This window comes from Megalobrama amblycephala, linkage group LG1 (genome assembly GCF_018812025.1).
Source record: "Megalobrama amblycephala isolate DHTTF-2021 linkage group LG1, ASM1881202v1, whole genome shotgun sequence".
In the NCBI taxonomy this organism is placed as follows: domain Eukaryota; kingdom Metazoa; phylum Chordata; class Actinopteri; order Cypriniformes; family Xenocyprididae; genus Megalobrama; species Megalobrama amblycephala.
The window spans coordinates 17,902,650-17,924,219 of record NC_063044.1 but is presented as its reverse complement, the minus strand read 5'-3'; the positions used below and the strand labels follow the sequence as shown (position 1 = coordinate 17,924,219).

The following is a 21,570-nucleotide window of genomic DNA, read 5'->3' as shown; positions in this document are numbered from 1 at the left end:
TTTGCACTGTAGTAAATTTATCTCACAATGCATGTTTATGTAATCTTTACATAAAGTACAAATAAGTAACATCTGACAAATAAATAAGGGTGAACACACAGGGTTGAATTATTTCCATTTATTATTCACATAAAGTGCGTTTTCGTGATTTCAGTTTGTCAGATGAATGTGAAAGTGCAGACAGGGCAGGTGAACACTATTATAATAAGGTGCAGACAGACGCAGGTTCAAAAGTACCACAGAAGCAGTAGCTGAAAGACATCGTACACTACCTTGATGAAATTATTGGTCTTGACCGCTATGGATCGCTGTCAGTCACTAAGAACTGACCGACTAATATGGCCCAGTGGTTTATCTAATGCTAATGAAGTCTACAACACTGGTTCTCAACTGGTTTTGCTTCAAGACTATACATTTTTACACGAAACGACCCAAAACAGTATGTGTTTACTGTCAAAAAGTAGTCCTTAGCATCAAAGACTTAATCTTGCTATGAAATGCATATGCTTGACAATACAGAAAATGATTAACATGTATTGGTCAAAGAAGAAATTTGTCTTCAAAGCTTGAGTGGTTTCTAATTGTCTTTTGAACTTTAATATATGGACCCTTTTCACATTTCCAGGGCTCTCAGAAGCAGAAGTCGTCATACTTGGGTAAAATGTTATTGTGAACGGGAGACGATAGCAAATATAATTTTTGTATTCCCATTTGCTCCAATAACAAAAGAAACAATCTGTGATTTGTTTTTTTTTGTTATCTACTGGCAAGGTAAAATATCACAAACTATAGTGTTATAAATAAAAATACATCAGTTTGTTCTGGTTCTCGAATCTGATTGGCTAAGAGCCTTTTCCAGCTGTGTGATATTCTACCAGTTTCAGCACTGGAACTGTTTCACCGTTTGTATCATTCTGCTTGTGGCAACTGTCATGGCAGTCGATCAACTTTTAATAGTTTTTAGGCAAGAATGTAGTTATTAATGTAGTTATCAAATATGTGACTAATATAAAAACATAGCACATATTTTACAATTTGTTTAGATGCTTTCACAGATGCATGGTCCAGGCCGTCAGCGGCCGTTTAGTGCTCGTGCATCCACAGAGAACAGCCAATTCTTCAGGTATTTGTCGCTGGCTCTTATGTAGATAGTGGTTAAACGAGATATAATTTATTTGGGTTATATCAAATAGCAAATCTTTAGTCTTATTAATCTATCACTTGTTCCAGAGCAAATCGATTTGGGTTAAGGGGGAAATTAAGTTTCATAACTTTATATTTAGGCTATATTTAACTTAAATACTGTACTAGAGTGCTGCTTTTGTACGTTCGACTGAATTGTTTGCTTATGTTTACTTCTTATTGTCTTTTATAATGGCTATTGTCATTAATTTAAATATTATTGTGTACTAAAGTGACGTTTTATAATTAGTAACAGAGGCTTGAACCGTTAAACTGTCAACTTGAGATTTGAATCCATGGGGGAAGGAAGTAGTTCTGCACAAAAGAGGGTTTTACACACTTGTGCCATCGAACTGTTGTATAAATGCAATATCACACTCGTAGTTGTGTGATATGGCTGTATATCAGCATACCTATAGCCGTGCTAATATACAGCCATATCGCACTGCTACCCGTGTGATATTGCTTAAATATACTATTTTTAAAAAAACTAAAATATGAAAAACTTAGATTTGCGAAGTGATTACAGTGGAAACCTGTCATCACAGTCTCTGAAAAGGGTCCATACACCTGTCTCTAGCACACAAGTGCCATTACACATGGAAAAAAACTAATCCCAAGTTGGGTTTTTTACCCCAACCCTAATATCCGTATTGCAAAATAAGTTGGATATACAATTGTTGTATATAAAGATGTATTTGTTGCATGTTTTTTTTTTTTTTTTTGCCTGCTCTCTCTGAACAAAGGTAACATTTTTAGGCTGCGACCGGTTGAGAACCACTGCTCTAGAGATTAAGCACTGGGCTCTGGTTGGAGGTGCTGTGGTCTCAACCCCACAGGCACATGCCGGGACACAGGCAGTGGCTCCTGTTCCCGGGTGATCTGATCACCAGGTCCTTGACGATCTCCACCGTTCCGAACAGCGGGAAGAGCTTTTCGCCAAATGTCTCGTTGTAGGTGTAGATGTGAGAGCGGTTCTCCACGTCATAGAAGGACAGCTGGCCGTTGCCGAAGTCAAGGTAGACGCCGACCTTTCGAGGAATCAAGGTGGCCGGCAGGGCGGTGAAGGGCACGGTGAGGGCCTTCAGCTCCGTGCCACGCTCCAGTCGCAGGGTCAGGTATCCAGTGTCGGTGTTCAGGGACTTGAAGCCCTTACGCAAGGCTGACTCTTTCGCCACGCCGATACGCCAGTCCATTTCTCCAACATCCACCTCCCAGTACTGCCGGCCAGAGGCGAAGCCTTCGGATCCGACCGCACACCACCAACCGTCAAAGCGCTGGTGATAGTTGGGCACATCTTTGCGCTTGAAACCACAACGCATGCGCCTCTCATCCTCGGAGATCAGCAGGTCAGGATTGGCCGTGTCCAGATCAAGGGTCACCTCCACTATGATGGAATGAATGAAGGGTCAAGACTAAAGTGTATCAATGAAACAATTTGTAAACTATGAATAAATCAAATGGTTTCCAATGTAAGCAGCATTTTAAGTCATCAAAGCCATGCTTTTGATTCAAAGAATACATAAGTTTGAAAGATACCATATTTAAGGCCCTGACACACCAAGTTGATGTCAAAGAACTAGTGGCAATGAAAGCTGATTGCGTTGTCGCCCTGCGTCTACTGTATCCAGGCCTAAAAACTGTGCTTGAACATACTAAAAGGACTAAAGGCGACTGTCAACTAACACGTGTGTTCTGCGCCTGAGTGTAAGGAAAAAATAAAAAATAACTGCCTATATCAGTAGTCTATATTTGTCTTTCAAACAGATAAACCAAAACTAGAACTGCATATATAGCTACAAACCGTAAAGCAAATCAGTGCATTCTTATTTTATATATTCATCATGCTGATCACTCTCTTCATTCCAGTCGGCTCATGTTAATATGAAAATATTTGTGGATTCGAATGCTCAGGTAAAATGACGTAAAATTCTGTCTGTTCCGTCTTGACTTCTTTGCTTGCTTTCATCACTTTCACATGGACATTATATTAACATTAATACAACAGTAGTTCTCACAAACCTAACTGAAAAGCTCATTATGTCGGTCATTGTCTCCTTAGGTGTGAATCACTGCATTATTCATGAACATTCACAGCCCCACGCATATTGCCTTTGTAAACAAAAAGTGTCTTACAAAATTTAAATCAATATATTGCTTTATATGAATGAGTAGGCGGGGTGATTTTCACATCATTTTATTTAGTATTAGTTTTGTGGCCTTATGTCAGTGTATTCTCATGCATTGACTTGTTTGCTAAGATGAACAGCCAATCAGAGTGATCTCTCTCATCGACAGACGTCAATTCAACATGCTGAATCGGCTACAAAATGCCTGACAGGGTCTGAGTAGGAACACACCGAAAAAACTGGGCTGGTCGGCTTGGTGTATCAGGGCCTTCAGACAAAATTTGATCTAAATTCTAATTGTATGTGATGCTAAACTTGTAATTCCACAGCACACTGTAACAAGATGGCAGATTACTTTTTGGTATTAAATAGTATTTTGATATCTTTTGGTATAATTACAAGTAAATAGTTTGAGAAAATGTCAATTTTACTCAGTATTTGTGTGTGATATGTAACAAAAACATTACTTATACATCTACATGGAACATTTTTTTTCCATAAAATGTTTGTTAGAGGTTCATCTAACTTTTTTTTTTTAAATGTTACTACTCGTTTTAGAATTTTTAGAGAACATTCAAAGTAATGTTCCCATAATGTTTGCAAAATGATGACATCGAATGTTCCCATAATGTTCACATAACCAAAAACAAAAACATATTTTTGAGAAATAGAGAAATAAAGTTTTCATAACTTAATGGGAACATTGCAAAACGTTTTTAGAATGTTTTTTTTGTTAGCTGGGATGGCTGCTGAAAATGCAGCCTTGGTGAACATAAGAGACTTCTTTTAAAAACATCAAAAAAATATTAATGACCCCAAACTTTTGAATGGCAGTGTGTCTATTGAGTCTCCTGCATGCTTCATATGAGAAACATTATTTGTATGATGCACACATAGGTGCTGCATAGGATGATGCCTTCAAAGGCAGCTGTCTTTGTAGTCAGTAGACAGCAATGCCGCTCACTAGGTTTTGGATCAGAGCACACATCTTACACGTCTTACCTCCTGCATCACAAATCCAGTCCCACACTAAAAACAACAAAAGCAATAATTAGCTCATAGTTTATAGTAAGTCTTAATATTCAATCCACCCTATAACTGCAAATCTGTCTGGAATATATTAATATGATCAGAAGAGAAGCACTAACAAAGTGACTCACCTATGTGAGGAATATATGGGGTGGCACCTAAGTGAAAAACAACAAGAAATAGAATTGAGCTAAAAATATTAAAAATAAAGATGCTGTCAGCAAGATTTTTTAATACCATGCATAATATATACCTACCACCTGACACACAAATGAACATATTGCTATATATAAATAAATACAATTCAACTGCAATGTTTATATGGACGCTAAAATACTGTGTTTACATGCGCATCACATGTCAGGAGAGCAGCACACACATTTTAGCCAATCAGAAACAGCCTTTAACATATTCAGGTTTTCTGACAATGACTGAAGTAATTTATAGCACCTTTGATGTCTTTTTAGATTCATGATATTCAAGACACTGAAGAGATGATCTGACCTATTTTTTGGCTCCTCTGTTTCCACATGAGCCACTTTTGGGGAATGTTCTCCTGAACACACAGATAAATCAGAAAGGTTTTGTGTTACTATAAAGCAATTTGTCCCCTCTGAAGTTCCTGTAATGTCACTTTCTTCATACCTTGTCTAGTTCCTTGTTGATGAGTGTCCAGAACACCAGCTCCACGGCCGACTGCAGGGTGGCCATCCGACCTCTTTTCCAGTGATTCTCAAAGTCATCCAAAACCGCCACCACCTGCTCTCCAGGCCAGACACTTTGCTGCACACAGAGGGGGAATAAATGACACAAATGTTGCCAATCAATGCAACTGACATGCAACGATTCATCCCAAAATATAATATTCAAAAACTAATAGCATACAGGTCTGAGGATGTCATTTAAAAACACTTTAAAAGTTGACATTTTTTTCAGTTTTCAACTCTGTAAAGACTGGCATATATGAAATCTGCCTCTTTTTAATGTGTCAACCTTTAAAAAAAACAAAGTTTGGAAATGTGTTTTTTTGTTAATTATCACATTTGAAACATTTATGGCTTATATAGTATGTGTGATAGTGAGAATATGGAGCTTATATTAAAAATAAATAAATAAATAAATATTCACAGGCTCAAACTGAGAAAAAAAATATGCAATTTGGTACAGATGATGAAATTTTTATCGCAAAAAAGATGAAATTCTGATGCTTGTAATGTAAATCAATGAGATCTTTATAACAGTATAGCAGACACTTACATAAATTGCGTTTAAATCTCAGTTGTCGCTCTATATCTCTCAATAATATGTCTTAGAAAGACGATATTTAAATGATTAGTTTAATGATCAAAGCTCTGTAATTTTAAAACATAATGCAATACAATGATGATTGACAGATGAACCGATGGATCATATTTGATACTCACATTTTAACATGATTTTTCTACTAAATGAAGTATGGATAATCAAGCAAAGCTACATTGCTTCAGTCAGGTAAGTGTTCATCTTGAAATGCTACTAACAATAGAAAAGTTATTCTGACGTATACTTTATACAAACCAACTAAGATATCAAAGACATGTGAACCACAAGATGAAGGTGGATGTTTATACAAATATACTAAAAAACCTTTTACTTGCTAAAAAAAGTATAAACTATCAATCAGACGACAGAAGACATGGAGTAGATTCTTTGGATCAGGTTTTTGCAACAAGTGCTTGAAGTACTTGAATTTGACTTTTTGAAATTTAAGTGCAGGAAAACCCTCTAAAATTCTCTAAAAAAGAGGTACTTGAAAGTACTTGAATTATTGAAAGACAATATGAAAATTATGTTTAATTTTAAAATATTTTGTTGTTGTTTTTGAAAAAACACAAATACAATCTTTTCACGCAAAATTAAAACTGCAGCCCATATGATAAATCTATGCCATTTTGCATGATATTGCTCATATATTTCCAAGTATATGATACAGCTTTCATTATTCTTCATATATTTATGGGGAAAAGTAAACAGTTTGAATGAGGAAGCATTTTTAATGAATGGTGTACTAACTCAGTCTTAGTCAGTACCTTGTCGCCACCTACTGGCGCAACTATATAACCTGCACTGAAGTCATTGATAAATCCCCATCAGACTGTATTCTCAATACCAAGTACACCAACAATAAAAATTATTACTTACTAAACAACAATAGCCACTATAAGCTTTGTATTTAATACATAATATTAAATAAGTTGTAAGTTGTATTAATATAAATCCTTAAAAAATAGTATTGTAGTGCAAACAAGTCATTAGATTGAAAGCTCTAAGTGGGCTTTGTTAATGTTCCCATACTTAAAGTTGCCAATGTCATTGTTTAATTTGAATATGCTTAATTTAATTTTGTTTTATCAGTATATTTTTATTTATCTATTTACCTTGTTTAGAGTTGGAAACATAATAAAGATATCGTTTGATAAGTGATTGTAGTCCTTGAAACCCCAAAAAAAGCGCTTGAAATGTCCTGGAATTTAATTTTTTTAAAGTATCTGAACCCTGTTAGAAATGATACAGTAGGCTTTATAGGGTTAAACAGGAAGCCATAGAGGCAGTGGTAGATCCAGTCTGATGTGTGAGTACCTCAGGTTGTGCTCTCAGGTCTTTGGTCCAGTTGAGGATGAGTTTCTTAGCGCTCTCCATGTCCTGCTCACTGCTCAGAGCCAAATCCTTCCAGTCACTGCTCTCTGGCCAGCCGTCAGTCTGCATTGGTCGTTTCTGTTACAACAATATTTTGTGACAAAATCTACACAGGCAGCCTTTTAAGGTGTCAAAAATCACATTTATTTGCAGCATTTTGGTTTCAGTGAATGCAGAAAAATGACAGTAAAGGTATGAATCACCTTGCTCTCTAGCAGTGATGCCCACTCCAGAATGAAGGCCCTGCAGGAGAGAGTGGGCCAAACGTCCTCACTCTTTGAGACATGCTCCAAAACCTCTGACCTCTGTGACCATCAGGAGAGAAGACACACACACACGTGACACTCATGAGCTCATCTCTGCATGACCAACATCACACTGAAACCACAGTGAAAACCACAGACTCAAGCATGTTGGATTATGTGTATACTGTATAAGTGTAGACAACATCAGTGATTATAATGGATTTTATGTGATGTGATGCTCACATCTGGTGTAGGTAAATGTCAGCCGTTAAGTGACTGAACACCAGTGGGCGGGGCCTATGATGTGATGATGTATAACTATTGGTTGATGTCTTGCTCTGGAGGCAGGAGAATGTAAATATATTTTCCCTTGTGACGTCAAAAATCCCGCAATATCAAAACGAGCTGTTTTTGGAGCTTGATTAAATGCTTTGTTTATAATGAGGAGGATGTTTTAAGCCCTGAAACTTGCAGGATGTTTTAATGGTACACTCTTATATCAAGGCAAATTTGATTTCTCATGTCATGACACCTTTAAATTCTAAAATTGCCCAATTTTTTCTGCATGTGATTATTCAGCATCAGCTCTGATTCATCAGTGTATCAGTCCTGTATCTGTGGCTGTACCTGACAGACACGTCCCAGATCCTTGGCGAGGTTCACAATGAACTGCTGGCTCTCGTCCAGCGGTTCTCTCTTCTCATTCTTCACCTTCTTACGAAACTCCTGTACGCAAATAAAATCAATATTTAAGATATGTCAATTCCAGTCTTATTTATGAAACACAAGAAAAACAAATTCATCAGATTCATTCAATCTGTGCAGTTTACTTATGATGGACAGAAATCTCCTGCAGCTAAACGACACATTACAACAAAACAAACTATTGATTGGCCTCTTTTCATGTCAGTCATACGGTCTCTTCCTGTCGTGTGGACAGGTTTTTGGCTACAGTAAGGTTTAATGTGGAACCAGACATTATGCCGACAGTTTGACTATGTGAGACTTTATTTCAAGCTGTTGTCAGTTCAGGCAGTTAAGTTTGTTCATGAAGGCTATGCCAAACAAACAAGGACAGTGTTTGATTAAAATGCAGCTCATGTGTGATCTACTTCCTCTGTCTTTGTCTCCTGCTAATGAGCAGCAAAAAGACTCACAACTATTGAAATCAGTTACAAAGACTAGCTAAAAGAGCCTTTATCTCACTTTTGGACTACAGGATAGAAAAGAAGGAACAAACTTTGTTATGTCCAACTGATGTCAGAGCTTTTCATATAAACAGGTTCATTTTTTACATCAATGTTTTTAAGCCATTCAGACTATCAAGATATGAAAAGTACTGTACCTTAAACTTCTCTGCAACATTCTTGGTTGGTTCAACCAGAAACTGAAGACACTGCATCATCATGGCTGGTACTCACTGAAATCCTTCAAGAGAGAAAATAAAAACAGAGAAAACAGGAAATGACAAAAGTTTTCTGCCCCAGTGATAGACAGGCCTACTTTATACCACTGAAAAACATAGCAGACAGTTTGTTGACCTTCACAACAGATCAATGATTAAACACTAAGCTGATTTATATGACTGATTTTAATGACCAAAACAGTCACACCTTACCCTTGACCTAAATAAAGCAAAGCTTCAGGAGTTCAATGTTGATACAACATATGACCACATGATCTAAACCCTTGTGAAAAAGAAGTGCACTTAATTGTATTGGATGTATACTTGTAGTATACTTCGTATACTGTTTAAAAATACTGTACTTGCAGGTATATAATATTATATGAAATTTAATTTGAAATAAAAGGCTGCTTAAGTGTACTTAAAGGTGAACTTTTTTTAAAAAGATGTAATATAAGTCTAAGGTGTCCCCTGAATGTGTCTGAAGTTTCAGCTCAAAATACCCCATAGATTTTTTTTTTTAATTCATTTTTTTAACTGCCTATTTTGGGGCATCATTATAAATGAGCCGATTCAGGGCTGCTGGCCCTTTAATTCTCCTGCTCCACGGCCACGGAGCTTGCGTTTGCCTTGAACAGTGCATAAACAAAGTTTACACAGCTAATATAACCCTCAATTGGATCTTTACAAAGTGTCCGTCATGCATGCGGCATGCATGCGTCAGATTATGTGAGTATTGTATACTGTTATATTGTTTACATTGATTCTGAATGAGTTTGAGGCTATGCTCCGTGGCTAAAGCTAGCATTACACACTGTTGGAGAGATTTATAAAGAATGAAGTTGTGTTTATGAATTAAACAGACTGCAAGTGTTTAATAATGAAAATAATGACGGCTCTTGTCTCCGTGAATACAGTAAGAAACGATGGTAATTTTAACCACATTTAACAGTACATTAGCAACATGCTAACGAAACATTTAGAAAGACAGTTTATAAATATCACTAAAAATATCATGCTATCGTGGATCATGTCAGTTATTATTGCTCCATCTGCCATTTTTCGCTGTTGTCCTTGCTTGCTTACCTAGTCTGGGAACATGGGCTGGCATATGCAAATATTGGGGCGTACACCCTGACTGTTACAGTCAGTGTTATGTTGAGATTCACCTGTTCTTCGGAGGTCTTTTAAACAAATGAGATTTATATAAGAAGGAGGAAGCAATGGAGTTTGAGACTCACTGTATGTCTTTTCCATGTACTGAACTCTTGTTATTTAACTATGCCAAGATAAATTCAATTTTTCATTCGAGGGCACCTTTAAAGAAAGACACTTTCATGACTGTTTCTTAACACACTTAAGTAGACTTTTAAAAAGTGCACTTTGTAGTAATGTCAAATTAAACGTTTTACTGTAAAGAACATTTTTAAATCATTGTTTTGCTTGTCATGTTTTAAAGAAGTACACTTATTTTAATGTGTTGACTAACATATTAAAGCACATGTAAAGTATTATGAAATATTATTTAACTATTTAAAGTTAATATATTTTTAATGTACTGTATTGTAAATTTATCATTTCAAATATTTAAATTCATGACATGCAAATTTCAATAAAAAAATGACATTAAAATATATACTTTAGTTGACCATAAATGTTTGTCAGTTCATTCATCAGTAACTTTAACCATATTTCAAAGACAATTTAAGTAATTATGAACTTACATATAAAGATGTAATTAAAATAAAAATGTAGTAATTACATTTATATCAAATGCAATAGATCCTAGTTAAGTAGGGTCAAAAAATATAACTGATAAGTTGCATTTAATAATTGCTTTTGATATAAATTTAACTACTACATTTTTATTTAATTGCAATTAAAGTGTTTAAAAACATTACATTCAGTTCACACTTAAGTATTTTCTTTTAAAGTACATGATTTCCATAATACTATTTTTAAAAGTATCCAACTTCTTTTTCACAAGTGTAGAATGACAACAAAACTATAGATTTTATCATTTTCTGAAGATAGTAAGTGGTGCTTGTCTATGCAAAATTCTCCATGATGAGTGTTGTGGGTGTTTGCAGGGCAGCTTTTCTATTTTTTCCACCCATTTTATCATCTGTCAGGTGAAAGTCGAGTTATCAGCAAACATCACTAAAAACAGTACAACGCATAACAAACATATTTTAGACATCAAGATCATTGTGAAAAATAACTATCTATGCAAAAGCTACATGTCCATCATTTGAATAGCCTTTAAGTATCTGGGGATGAACGCACACGTGACGTAAAGCAGTCTGTAATTCAGTCTGGTGGAGGATTATCCAATGAAACTCCTGTTAGCAAGGTTGAAGAGCTAACAAACATTGACAAAGAGGAAGTATATACTGCTTTGAAAGACTAGCTAATTTACAGTAATGTCATATTGTAAACTAAATGAGCCATTAAAAATAGCATAGATTCAGGAATTTATATATCATTTATATAGAAATGCTAGATGGTCCTTTTTTTAAGTCTCACCTGTCTGTCCTCAGGAATGATACTACAAATAATTATAATTGGTATTTAGTCATATTTCACAACACATTTAGGATTGTATTAGCTCCACATAATAGTCTTAAATATCTGCATTAATACTAGAGTTCAGAAGGATATATTAAATGAATATAATGAAAATCTGCGAAATGTTATGACTGCATTGTAATGCTGACAGACAGTCTGGACCTGCTGAGTGAATACTGGAAGAGACACATGACTTTGCTGCACTGCACAAGATCATTCATGTATACTGATGAGGTAATGCCCTTGAATGACATTCTCAAATCAGTCCGACACAACATCATTTGCATGATCTTCACACTGCGAAGAGTATGTAAACAACGCCATGCTGTCTTTTCATGACGGAGCGTACATGAGAAAACAACATGCTGCAAAGGGTTTGCAAGAAATAGACATACAGTAAATAATTCAACATGCGTAGCTGCTTATGTTTCTATGCATTCATCGCTGTACCTGCAGGAGGTGTGCTGTGTCGCTGGATGGACCCTTCGCAAGAGAAAGTCGTCTGACGAGTCAGTGGGTCAGTGGAGAATGAAGACTGCAGCGAATACTTGACCTTGTTTACATACAGTGACTTCGCAGAGCCGAACACGAGCCGAACGTCATTCGGGGGTTTCCGGAAAAGAGATGCGGAATGAACGAGACTCCATGTTTATTGTGGCCCAATGTAAGCGAGTACTATTATTTAAATGAAGATTAGCCCACGCTTTACTCACCCTCAAGCCATCCTAGGTGTATATGACTTCCTTCGTTTCTGATATAACATGATGGGAGATATTTTAAATAAATATCCTGACGCACCCAAGCTTTATAATGGCAGTAAACAGGGGTCACAAGTATGAGCTGAAGAAAGTGTCCCCATCCACATTTATCTATCATAAGCGTACTCCACACGGCTCCGGGGGGTTAATAAAGGCCTTCTGAAGAGAAGTGATGCATTTGTATAAAAAAAATAAAAAAAAAACATATTCATATTTAACAAGTTATGAAGTAAAATATCCAGTTTCCGCAAGACCACCTTCTGTATTCAACGTATGTTGCTTACATAAATAAACACATAAATCATTAGATAACTCAAATGTAATTCATAAATATCGAAAGTAATCCTAGGTTTAATATAGAGGATCTAATGTTTAAAGGACATTCAATTTCACCTTGCAGAGTGATATAATATGAAATATCCATTTTTGTACAAACATAAAACAAATGACATAAGCCTGTATACAGCCTAAAGCTCTAACAACAACTCAAAACAACAAACAATTATAATGTTTTATAATTAATTAACTATACATAATTATAATAAATTATATAACAACTTACAGACGATTGTACAATATTTTATAAATGTGTATGTATATTGTAAATGTGTATAATGTAATATAATGTTATTTTGTGTCTCAAATCATCCTTTTTTCTTTTTTTTTCAACGAATCAGGCCCTAGGACTGAAAGTTGTTACAAATAGGCAGTGTTGGGGTAATGCATTACAAGTAATGCAGTTACATAATCAGATTACTTTTTCAAGTAACTAGTAAAGTAACAAATTACTTTTTTAAAGTTACAACAAAATATCTGAGTTACTTTTGCAAGTAATTCAAGTTACTTGTTCATATTTATTGACTGACAGCTCTCCTGTCCCCATGTTGACAGAAATAAAGTGCAGAGGTGTTGTGTGCACTGTATAAACATGATTGTAATTCTAGAGTAAATGCGAACATGCATTTACTCATCTCACTTGCACGAAAACATTCAGTAATCCTGAAAACGAATAAAAACAGTGAAATGCAATCTCAGAATTTATGCAAACCTGTAATGATTAACTATATTAAATTACACAAATATATAATCTCACTTTATTAAACAATGTCTTTGCTGCTGACCTTCAATGATCCAATTAACAAAAATTACTCTAGATTTAGAAATAAGATTGTTGAACTTTCTTCTCCTGTATTAAAACTGTTGAACTTTCTGTATCCAATTCTTCTATGATCTAGAATGGTTGTACAGCTGAAAGGTTAGTTTGAGCAGCACCCTCTACTGTACATAAGTAAATATGCATTTCCTTCAGCCTGAGGCTTATTCATTTCACTTTTGGTGATAAAGGACCTTAACATTTGCCAAAAATAGAACTTTTTTTGTTATTAAAAAACAAACAAGCAAGCCCAGCCCAGGTAAGGAAAAGTAATGCAAAAGTAATGTAACGCATTACTTTTTATAAAAAGTAACTCGTTAATTAACTAGTAATTAGTTACTTTAGGAAGTAACGCAATATTATAATCAGAACTGGTGTAATGTGGCGGCAAGTTGCGAGGACCCAAGTGTAGTTTATTTAACTTAAGCAAATACAACATAAACAATGACATGGCTTAATTAACCTTGACTAGAAATAAACAAGAGCATAATCAACCTACCAACTGTGGTACATGGACAACAACTGACAAGGGATGCTCGGCAAACATGAGGGCTTAAATATACAAGGACTAATGAACAAACAAAGATCACCTGTGAACAATTAACCAATGAACCAATAGACAACCAAACACATGAACAGGGGAGCACATGGCAGGATCACATGAGAATAAGGGAATCACATGATTTGAATATAAACAAGGAAGACACATGGGCTGCGTTCAGCCCCGACAAAACATTGCAAAACATTTTTTAAATGGAAACGGTGGTGCATTGAACAAACTGTTCTGATGACGCAAGGGTTGCAACTACAGCGTTTAATACTGCAAAATACGCTCAATATTACAGTCACTGCCCTTGCCGTCCAGAATAAAAGACAACATCCCAATCGAGTGAAGGGATTTGTGGAAACTGTGGTTCCTAATTATTGTGATCCAACATTTGCCTTTATGTTTATGAAAGTTTATGAAAGTATTACTCCACAATGCAATAGCAAAATATATAAGTATAGTATTTTTATGTTACATTATCAGTGTCTAGCACACTTTCCTAAGGAAAGAATATGGACCAGAAGACATTGCAGTTACTAAATGATATTTAAACAGACTTAAAGAAGTTCCAGATCTGTACTTGTGCTCTTATTATTTAAGTTATTTTATCATTAATGTAAATACACATGTGCAAACAATACTTGCTCTTGTGAATTTATTTTGATGTTAATTACATTTACGAGCTGTTTCTTTAATACCACGTGGTTTATATGCATGTTGATGCTGATTGGGCTGTCATTTTTTACACACCCACCAAACAAGAGAAAACATATCTCAAACCTTTTGCACACCGTTTCCAGGAAACATGTCGTTCAACCCGGAAAACGTAGCAAAACATTGCGCACCGGTTTGAGCTTGAACGTGCCCATGGCAAGTGAGCACATGACAAACCATAAACATGAAACAAAACCCAACACCCTCTGTGACAGCTGGGTAGTCACAGGATTACATGTAATCTGGATTACGTAATCAGATTCCAAAAATCAAGTGCTTGTAATTAGAGTAAACTACTATTTTTTTTAAATACTCATAATTAAACTACAGTTACTTTTTTATGGATTACATGATTACATATTATTTACACAATGGCAGTAAGTTCACAATTCATTGATTCTCCTAATTTTTCATTTTTTTTTAAAGTTTATATTTTTTTCATAATAAACCTGCTGCTGCTTATATACGTTTGTGATTCTTTGAGTTTTTCCGGCAGTGAGGGGGAGGGGTGTGGAATCGTGCACAGAAATCATCAACAACAAGAATATTTGTTTTTGTAATTTTGCTGTTTTCTAAATGTACTTATAACAGTTAGTATTAACTGTTGAGGCTCTTGTTGGTGAATTGAATTTTTTTTTGGAATATATTTTTGTATCTGTCAAAATAGTACAAGATTATACTACAATATATGTGACATCAAATAAGGGTTAGCACAAAAGTAATCTAAATATAATCCAAAAGTAGTAAAATTACATTACCAAAAATGTGTAATCTAAGAGATTATATTACTGATTACAAATTTTGTCATGTAATTTGTAATCAGTAACTGATTACAATTCATAAGTAATCTAACCAGCTTTAATTATAATGAATTACTTTTAAAAGTAAATTTCCCCAACACTGCAAATAGGCTAAAAAAGAAATAAAATAATAATAATAATAATATCTTAAATTTAGTTTTACAATCAAGCCCCATTTTATTGTAATACTTCACAAACATTGTTTTCTCAGCAGAACTATGAACTCTTGACTTGTGATATACGGTACACATCAGAGCTTTGGTGTCTCACATTTAGTGGCTCAAAATTGACCAAATTATATTCTTCAGTTTGAAAAATTATTATTTTTTTTAAACAGCTGCTAACTGATTAATTTGTTTCATTCCAAGTGGCACTTCTAGTCCCTGTTCAGTGCAGTATGCAGTACGTACAATACGTAGCCAGGAGTCCGTCGTCATCACGTTCAGTCTGCCTGTTTTTAGCAGAACTCACTCACTCTTATAAGTGAAACCGAAAGCAGTCGATGACTATGTGCCTTTGCGGAGAATTCAGAATCAGAAAAAAACTTTACATGTTAGGGTAAGTTCGTTTTATCGTTTCATAGCTGTAATACTGATCATTTGCGTCTAAATACATTTTATGTCAAATTCAAAGGACATGTTCATGTTTCCACTTCACGGTGGAAACAGCCATTCAAAATGGCTGAAAATTGTAAACTAAACTAATTGTAAACTATACAATTAGTTCCTAAAAGGAACTAATTGTATTTTAAATCTTGGTCTAGTTTGCATCGATCATGGTTGAGGGTGCCTTAGGAATAAAACGCATGTTCAGGGGCTTAAGCACCACCGCAGTCAGAAAACTTTATTTGGCACAAATCTTACGTTACCCAAATAAACAGCTGAAGTGCGGCCCGATCATAACAAACTAAAACAGTGCCAAAATTCCACCCATAGTGAGCCAAATAATAAAATTAGACGTACGTCATACCTGCATGTATAGGCTAATTCTTGTTTGGTTGAGTTTTGTAAAGGGCTGACTACAAGGACCCCAATGTGGTCCAAATGTGGCTAATAGACCAAATGTCATTATTTTACCATATTTACACCAAACCCACCCTTATGAAAATTAACAATGCTTATACTACAAATTAATAATAATAATAATAATAATATGGTTATTGTTGTTAAACAGTGGAAACCACAAATTAACCTTGGTTGTGCTACTAAACATAGTTTAACCATGGTATTTGTAATAAAACTGTGGTTATACAAATGGTAATCAATCTGCCAAAAACATGGTGAAGGGATGGATTCTGGAATCCACTGCCGCTTCAATATATATCTTTTAAGTTATTAATCAACATATGTCTTTCTGTTAAATCATTTGAATGACTTCTTCAATGTATGTTAAAGCATCTATTTTCCTCTGTACCTCTCCCTGAGAGAAAAGAACATGTTATCGGAATGTTTTGGGAAAGTTTCCTACTCAGAGCAGAGCTCAGATCAACTTCAACCTTGAAGAAGCTGTGAATTATGTGTATCTGTGTATGTGCGCTAAGGGTTTTGTGCAGGTCCCTTTGTACTGGACAACTGGCACTCTGCTTGAGACCAGCAGACGCCATGTCATGACCCCAAAAGGACATCCGGTACCTAAATCAAGGGTCCCCCTCGTCATCACCGTGACAAAGGGAGATATGCTTCTTACTATCTGTCCACGTGTGGAAAATTTCTAATCTTGTCTATTTTTCTTAGCCAATCAGAATCATCCAACCTGAAGTAATGACGTAGTCAGTAGACACTGTTAGAGTATAATTTGTGTGGAAATGTGAATGTATGCAGAGCGGCCTACGAACTCCTTGTGAGACTTGAAGCTGGCTTCTGCTGATGAAACTGCAAATATTCTTCATTCAATTTTTCTTCAATTTATTATTATTATTTTTTTTTTAAATTTGACTCCAGGTCTTTTTCAACATATCTGGTCTCAAGGGTCCTAAACTGTTAATCCCCAACAATGGTTACTACACTTTTACTATAACAAAACCGTGATTAATTTTCTTAAGGGTATTTTTACATTGAACAAAATTATAAACGCAACACTTTTGTTTTTGCCCCCATTTTTCATGAGCTGAACTCAAAGATCTAAGACTTTTTCTATGAACACAAAAGGCCTATTTCTCTCAAATATTGTTCACAAATCTGTCTAAATCTGTGTTAGTGAGCACTTCTCCTTTGCAGAGATAATCCATCCACCTCACAGGTGTGGCATATCAAGATGCTGATTAGACAGCGTGATTATTGCACAGGTGTGCCTTAGGCTGGCCACAATAAAAGGCCACTCTAAAATGTGCAGTTTTATCACACAGCACAATGCCACAGATGTCACAAGTTTTGAGGGAGCGTGCAGTTGGCATGCTGACTGCAGGAATGTCCACCAGAGCTGTTGCCCATGAATTGAATGTTAATTTCTCTACCATAAGCCGTCTCCAAAGGCGTTTCAGAGAATTTGGCAGTACATCCAACCGGCCTCACAACCGCAGACCACGTGTAACCACACCAGCCCAGGACCTCCACATCCAACATCTTTACCTCCAAGATCGTCTGAGACCAGCCACCCGGACAGCTGCTGCAACAATCGGTTTGCATAACCAAAGAATTTTGCAGAAGCTCATCTGCATGCTCGTCGTCCTCATCAGGGTCTCGACCTGACTGCAGTTTGTCGTCGTAACCGACTTGAGTAAGCAAATGCTCACATTTGATGGCGTCTGGCACTTTGGAGAGGTGTTCTCTTCACGGATGAATCCCGGTTTTCACTGTACAGGGCAGATGGCGGACAGTGTGTATGGCGTCGTGTGGGTGAGCGGTTTGCTGATGTCAGCATTGTGGATCGAGTGGCCCATGGTGGTGGTGTGGTTATGGTATGGGCAGGTGTATGTTATGGACAATGAACACACGTGCATTTTACTGATGGCATTTTGAATGTGATACCGTGACGAGATCCTGAGGCCCATTGTTGTGCTATTCTTCCACGACCATCACCTCATGTTTTAGCATGATAATGCACGGCCCAATGTTGCAAGGATCTGTACACAATTCCTGGAAGCTGAAAACATCCCAGTTCTTGCATGGCCAGCATACTCACCGGACATGTCACCCATTGAGCATGTTTGGGATGCTCTGGATCGGCGTATGACAGCATGTTCCAGTTCCTGCCAATATCCAGCAACTTCGCACAGCCATTGAAGAGGAGTGGACCAACATTCCACAGGCCACAATCAACAACCTGATCAACTCTATACAAAGGAGATGTGTTGCACTGCGTGAGGCAAATGGTGGTCACACCAGATACTGAATGATTTATTGTGGCCAGGCTAAGGCACACCTGTGCAATAATCATGCTGTCTAATCAGCATCTTGATATGCAACACCTGTGAGGTTGATGGATTATCTCGGCAAAGGAGAAGTGCTCACTAACACAGATTTAGACAGATTTGTGAACAATATTTGAGAGAAAAAGGCCTTTTGTGTATATAGAAAAAGTCTTAGATCTTTGAGTTAAGCTCATGAAAAATGGGGGCAAAAACAAAAGTGTTGCGTTTATAATTCTGTTCAGTATATTTAAAATACCCATTACACAGTAAATCAAACAATCTTACATTTCATCTGTAAGTTTTAACTTTTACAACAATGAATTATGTCCCAACATTGATCAAAAAAACACTTGTCAAAACATTTCCAGAGTCCCCAGAAAGCAGCCGTGGTTGACCTTATCCTTGTCTCATCTGTAAAAAGACCAGCACAAGGGCAACTCCATTTAGAACTCCCAAAATTTAGTTATACGTTAAAATAAGATGTACTTCCTAAATAGTTTAATTTCAAAAATGTAACTAATGATTGTAATGATATTTCATAAATATCCAAAATCACATATTGAATCACCCAGTGAAGTCTGTTAGTGGAACTATTAAAAAGGAAATCCAATTACTGTAAATAATCTAGCAAAACCCTCAATTTTATTTTAATTTTAATTTAGTGTCAAAAGTCAGTGTATAATGCATGTTCTCTTCCTCCACATACAGGCCTGAAATCAAACCTCTCATCTAGCAGGAAGAGAAGCAGAAACCTGCCTGTAAAATGAGTGTGAATGAGGAGAGAGAGGAGGAGGCTTCTGTTCACACTCAGAGAGCAGCATCTTCAGGATTCAGCTGTGTGTCCATGAAGAGTAACAACTCCATGATTATTCCCCCTGAATTCAGTGATGGACCATCTTCAGGATTCAGCTGTGTGTCCATGAAGAGTAACAACTCCATGATTATTCCCCCTGAATTCTGTAATGGACCTTCTTCAGGATTCAGCTGTGTGTCCATGAAGAGTAACAACTTAATTGGTCTTTTCAGTGATGGACCTACCTCTGACCCTAAGTGAGTATCATTCATTATCTACTGTAGTGTCACTTGGAAGTTAACAGTGACTTTGTTCAAATGCACAAGGCAGGGCTGATTCTGTGATTGTTAGAGCTTTTTTCTTTTCTTTTTTTTTTTGATTGTACATAACATATGTTAAAAAATATTAATAATAAAAGATTCATCATCAGAGCATGGCCTATACTAAACTCTCAGATGCCTGCTGACAAACACCTTCATGACCCCTGAAATTAAAGAATTAGTTCACTTTAAAACTAAAATTACCCCAATCTTTACTTACCCTTGTATATGACTTTCTTCTTTCTGATGAACACAATCAGTGTTATATTAATAAATATCCTGATGCATCCAAGCTTTATAATGGCAGTGAATGGGACCAAAGAGAATGAAGCTCAAAAGTGCCTCCATCCACATCCATCCATCATAAACGTACTCCACACGGCTCCAGGGGGTTAATAAAGGTCACCTGAAGAGAAGAAATGCATTTGTGTAAGAAAAATCTTCATATTTAATAAGTTATAAAGTCAAATATCTAGCTTTCACCAGACCACCTTCCGTCTTCAACTTAGGATGAAAGTGTAATGCCTTTCGCAGTTCAAAACACTTATGCTACGTCCTACACCTTCCACTCAAAGAGTGGCCCTTTCTTGGTCCAGGCAGTCCGGCATCAGTCTTACAAGCTCAACTAACATGATTGTTACAAAGGTGTTTAAACAGCAAAACACATCCACTTTTACATCGGAATATCAGATATTTCAGTTAGTTAACAAATTTGTGAATATTTTGAATAAAAAAGGAAAAATTAAATAAAAGCAGATCATCATTCATACAGTGCTGCGGTGTGTGACGTGACAAGCAATGACGCGTCACCATGGAAACCATAAAGTGATACGTTCTAAATAACAGTCGTCTTAAAAAACTCAAGCTGGGGGGTCAGCCAGAATATTTTAAACTTATGTGCGAAATGGTTAACCCCCTGGAGCCGTGTGGAGTACGTTTATGATGGATGGATGTGAATGGAGGCATTTTCTTCAGCTTCATACTCGTGACCCCTGTTCACTGCCATTATAAAGCTTGGATGTGTCAGGATATTTATTAATATTTCTCTGATTGTGTTCTTCTGAAAGAAGAAAGTTATATACACCTAGGATGGCTTGAGGGTGAGTAAAGCTTGGGCTAATTTTCATTTGAAAGTGAACTAATCCTTTAAGGTCAGTTCGGCTAAAGGAAAAGCAACAATGGATAAATATTTGCAAAATGCTGCAATTTAGTTTGTCATTTCTAAAAAAACTTCATCAGGGGTTTTCTTACTTTTCAGATAAAGTATCACCTTCAAGCAACTTACAAAATATTTTTTTCAATATTGAACAAATATAGAATTCTCTTTGAATGCAAGCTTAAAGTGCTAGTTCACACAAAAAAATGAAAATTCTGTCATCATTTACTCACCCTTGTGTTGTTCCAAACCCATAAGACTGATAGGATTAGATATTTGGTTGATTAACACCTTTGGGCCACTTAAAGGGCCCTATTTTAACGATCTAACCACATGGTCTAAAACACACGGCACAAGTGCACTTAGGGCGTGTCCAAATCCACTTTTGCTAGTTTAACGACAGTAAAAATATAGTCAGCACACCAGGCGCATGGCCTAAAAGGGTTGTCCCTATTCTCTTAATGAGTATTGGGTGCGTTTTGGGCCGTAATGTGAAATAAAACAAACAGAGTTTCATCTCCCATTCTCTTTAAAAGCCAGTTGCACTTGTGTCATGGCAGATTCGCTATTTACATGGCAGACTTTGTAAGCGGAAAAATGGAATGCTTCTCTAGCGAGGAGATGGATCTGTTCGTGCACGAGGTTAAAGCATGCGTGCAGACCATCTACAGGAAAAGCTGGATTCCACCAAAGCATTTTTATCTTTATGCACACAATAGTAATATTTTCCATTGTAATCTTTTTAT

At 36.2% G+C, this 21,570-nt stretch overlaps 2 protein-coding genes across 4 annotated transcripts in view; one reads left to right on the top strand and one right to left on the bottom strand.

Moving 5' to 3' along the window:
* Window positions 1–1,637: 1,637 nt before the first annotated feature.
* On the bottom strand, window positions 1,638–11,821 carry LOC125264736 (E3 ubiquitin-protein ligase TRIM69-like). Its single transcript, XM_048184376.1, has 10 exons — window positions 11,685–11,821; window positions 8,607–8,689; window positions 7,889–7,987; window positions 7,220–7,321; window positions 6,960–7,094; window positions 4,986–5,123; window positions 4,845–4,896; window positions 4,472–4,498; window positions 4,314–4,340; window positions 1,638–2,569 (listed from the first exon to the last, which is right to left on the bottom strand). Exons 2-10 carry the CDS (start codon window positions 8,667–8,669, stop codon window positions 2,010–2,012), a joined length of 1,203 nt encoding a protein of 400 aa, XP_048040333.1. The 5' UTR covers window positions 8,670–8,689; window positions 11,685–11,821; the 3' UTR covers window positions 1,638–2,009.
* The window catches only part of LOC125264589 (NACHT, LRR and PYD domains-containing protein 3-like), a 35,543-nt gene continuing 25,739 nt past the window's right edge, over window positions 11,767–21,570 (top strand). Inside the window, exons 1-3 of one of the 3 annotated variants that reach the window (XM_048184061.1) lie at window positions 11,767–11,898; window positions 19,264–19,539; window positions 19,600–19,605. In XM_048184061.1, coding sequence (XP_048040018.1) covers window positions 19,319–19,539; window positions 19,600–19,605 — 227 coding nt within the window. In that variant the 5' untranslated portion in view covers window positions 11,767–11,898; window positions 19,264–19,318. Of the gene's footprint in view, window positions 11,899–15,635; window positions 15,765–19,263; window positions 19,606–21,570 lie in introns of those variants that run through there. The other 2 variants (XM_048184044.1, XM_048184054.1) reach the window with 2 other exon arrangements.

Bases quoted from the DNA above. Each gene is read 5' to 3' on its own strand.
- LOC125264736 (XM_048184376.1), bottom strand. From the start codon at position 8,669: ATGATGATGCAGTGTCTTCAGTTTCTGGTTGAACCAACCAAGAATGTT. The intron at 7,095-7,219 runs GTGATTCATACC...TTGTTGTAACAG, and splicing joins CATCACTGCTAGAGAGCAAG to AAACGACCAATGCAGACTGA. The intron at 4,499-4,844 runs GTCAGATCATCT...TTTTTCACTTAG, and splicing joins ACAGAGGAGCCAAAAAATAG to GTGCCACCCCATATATTCCT.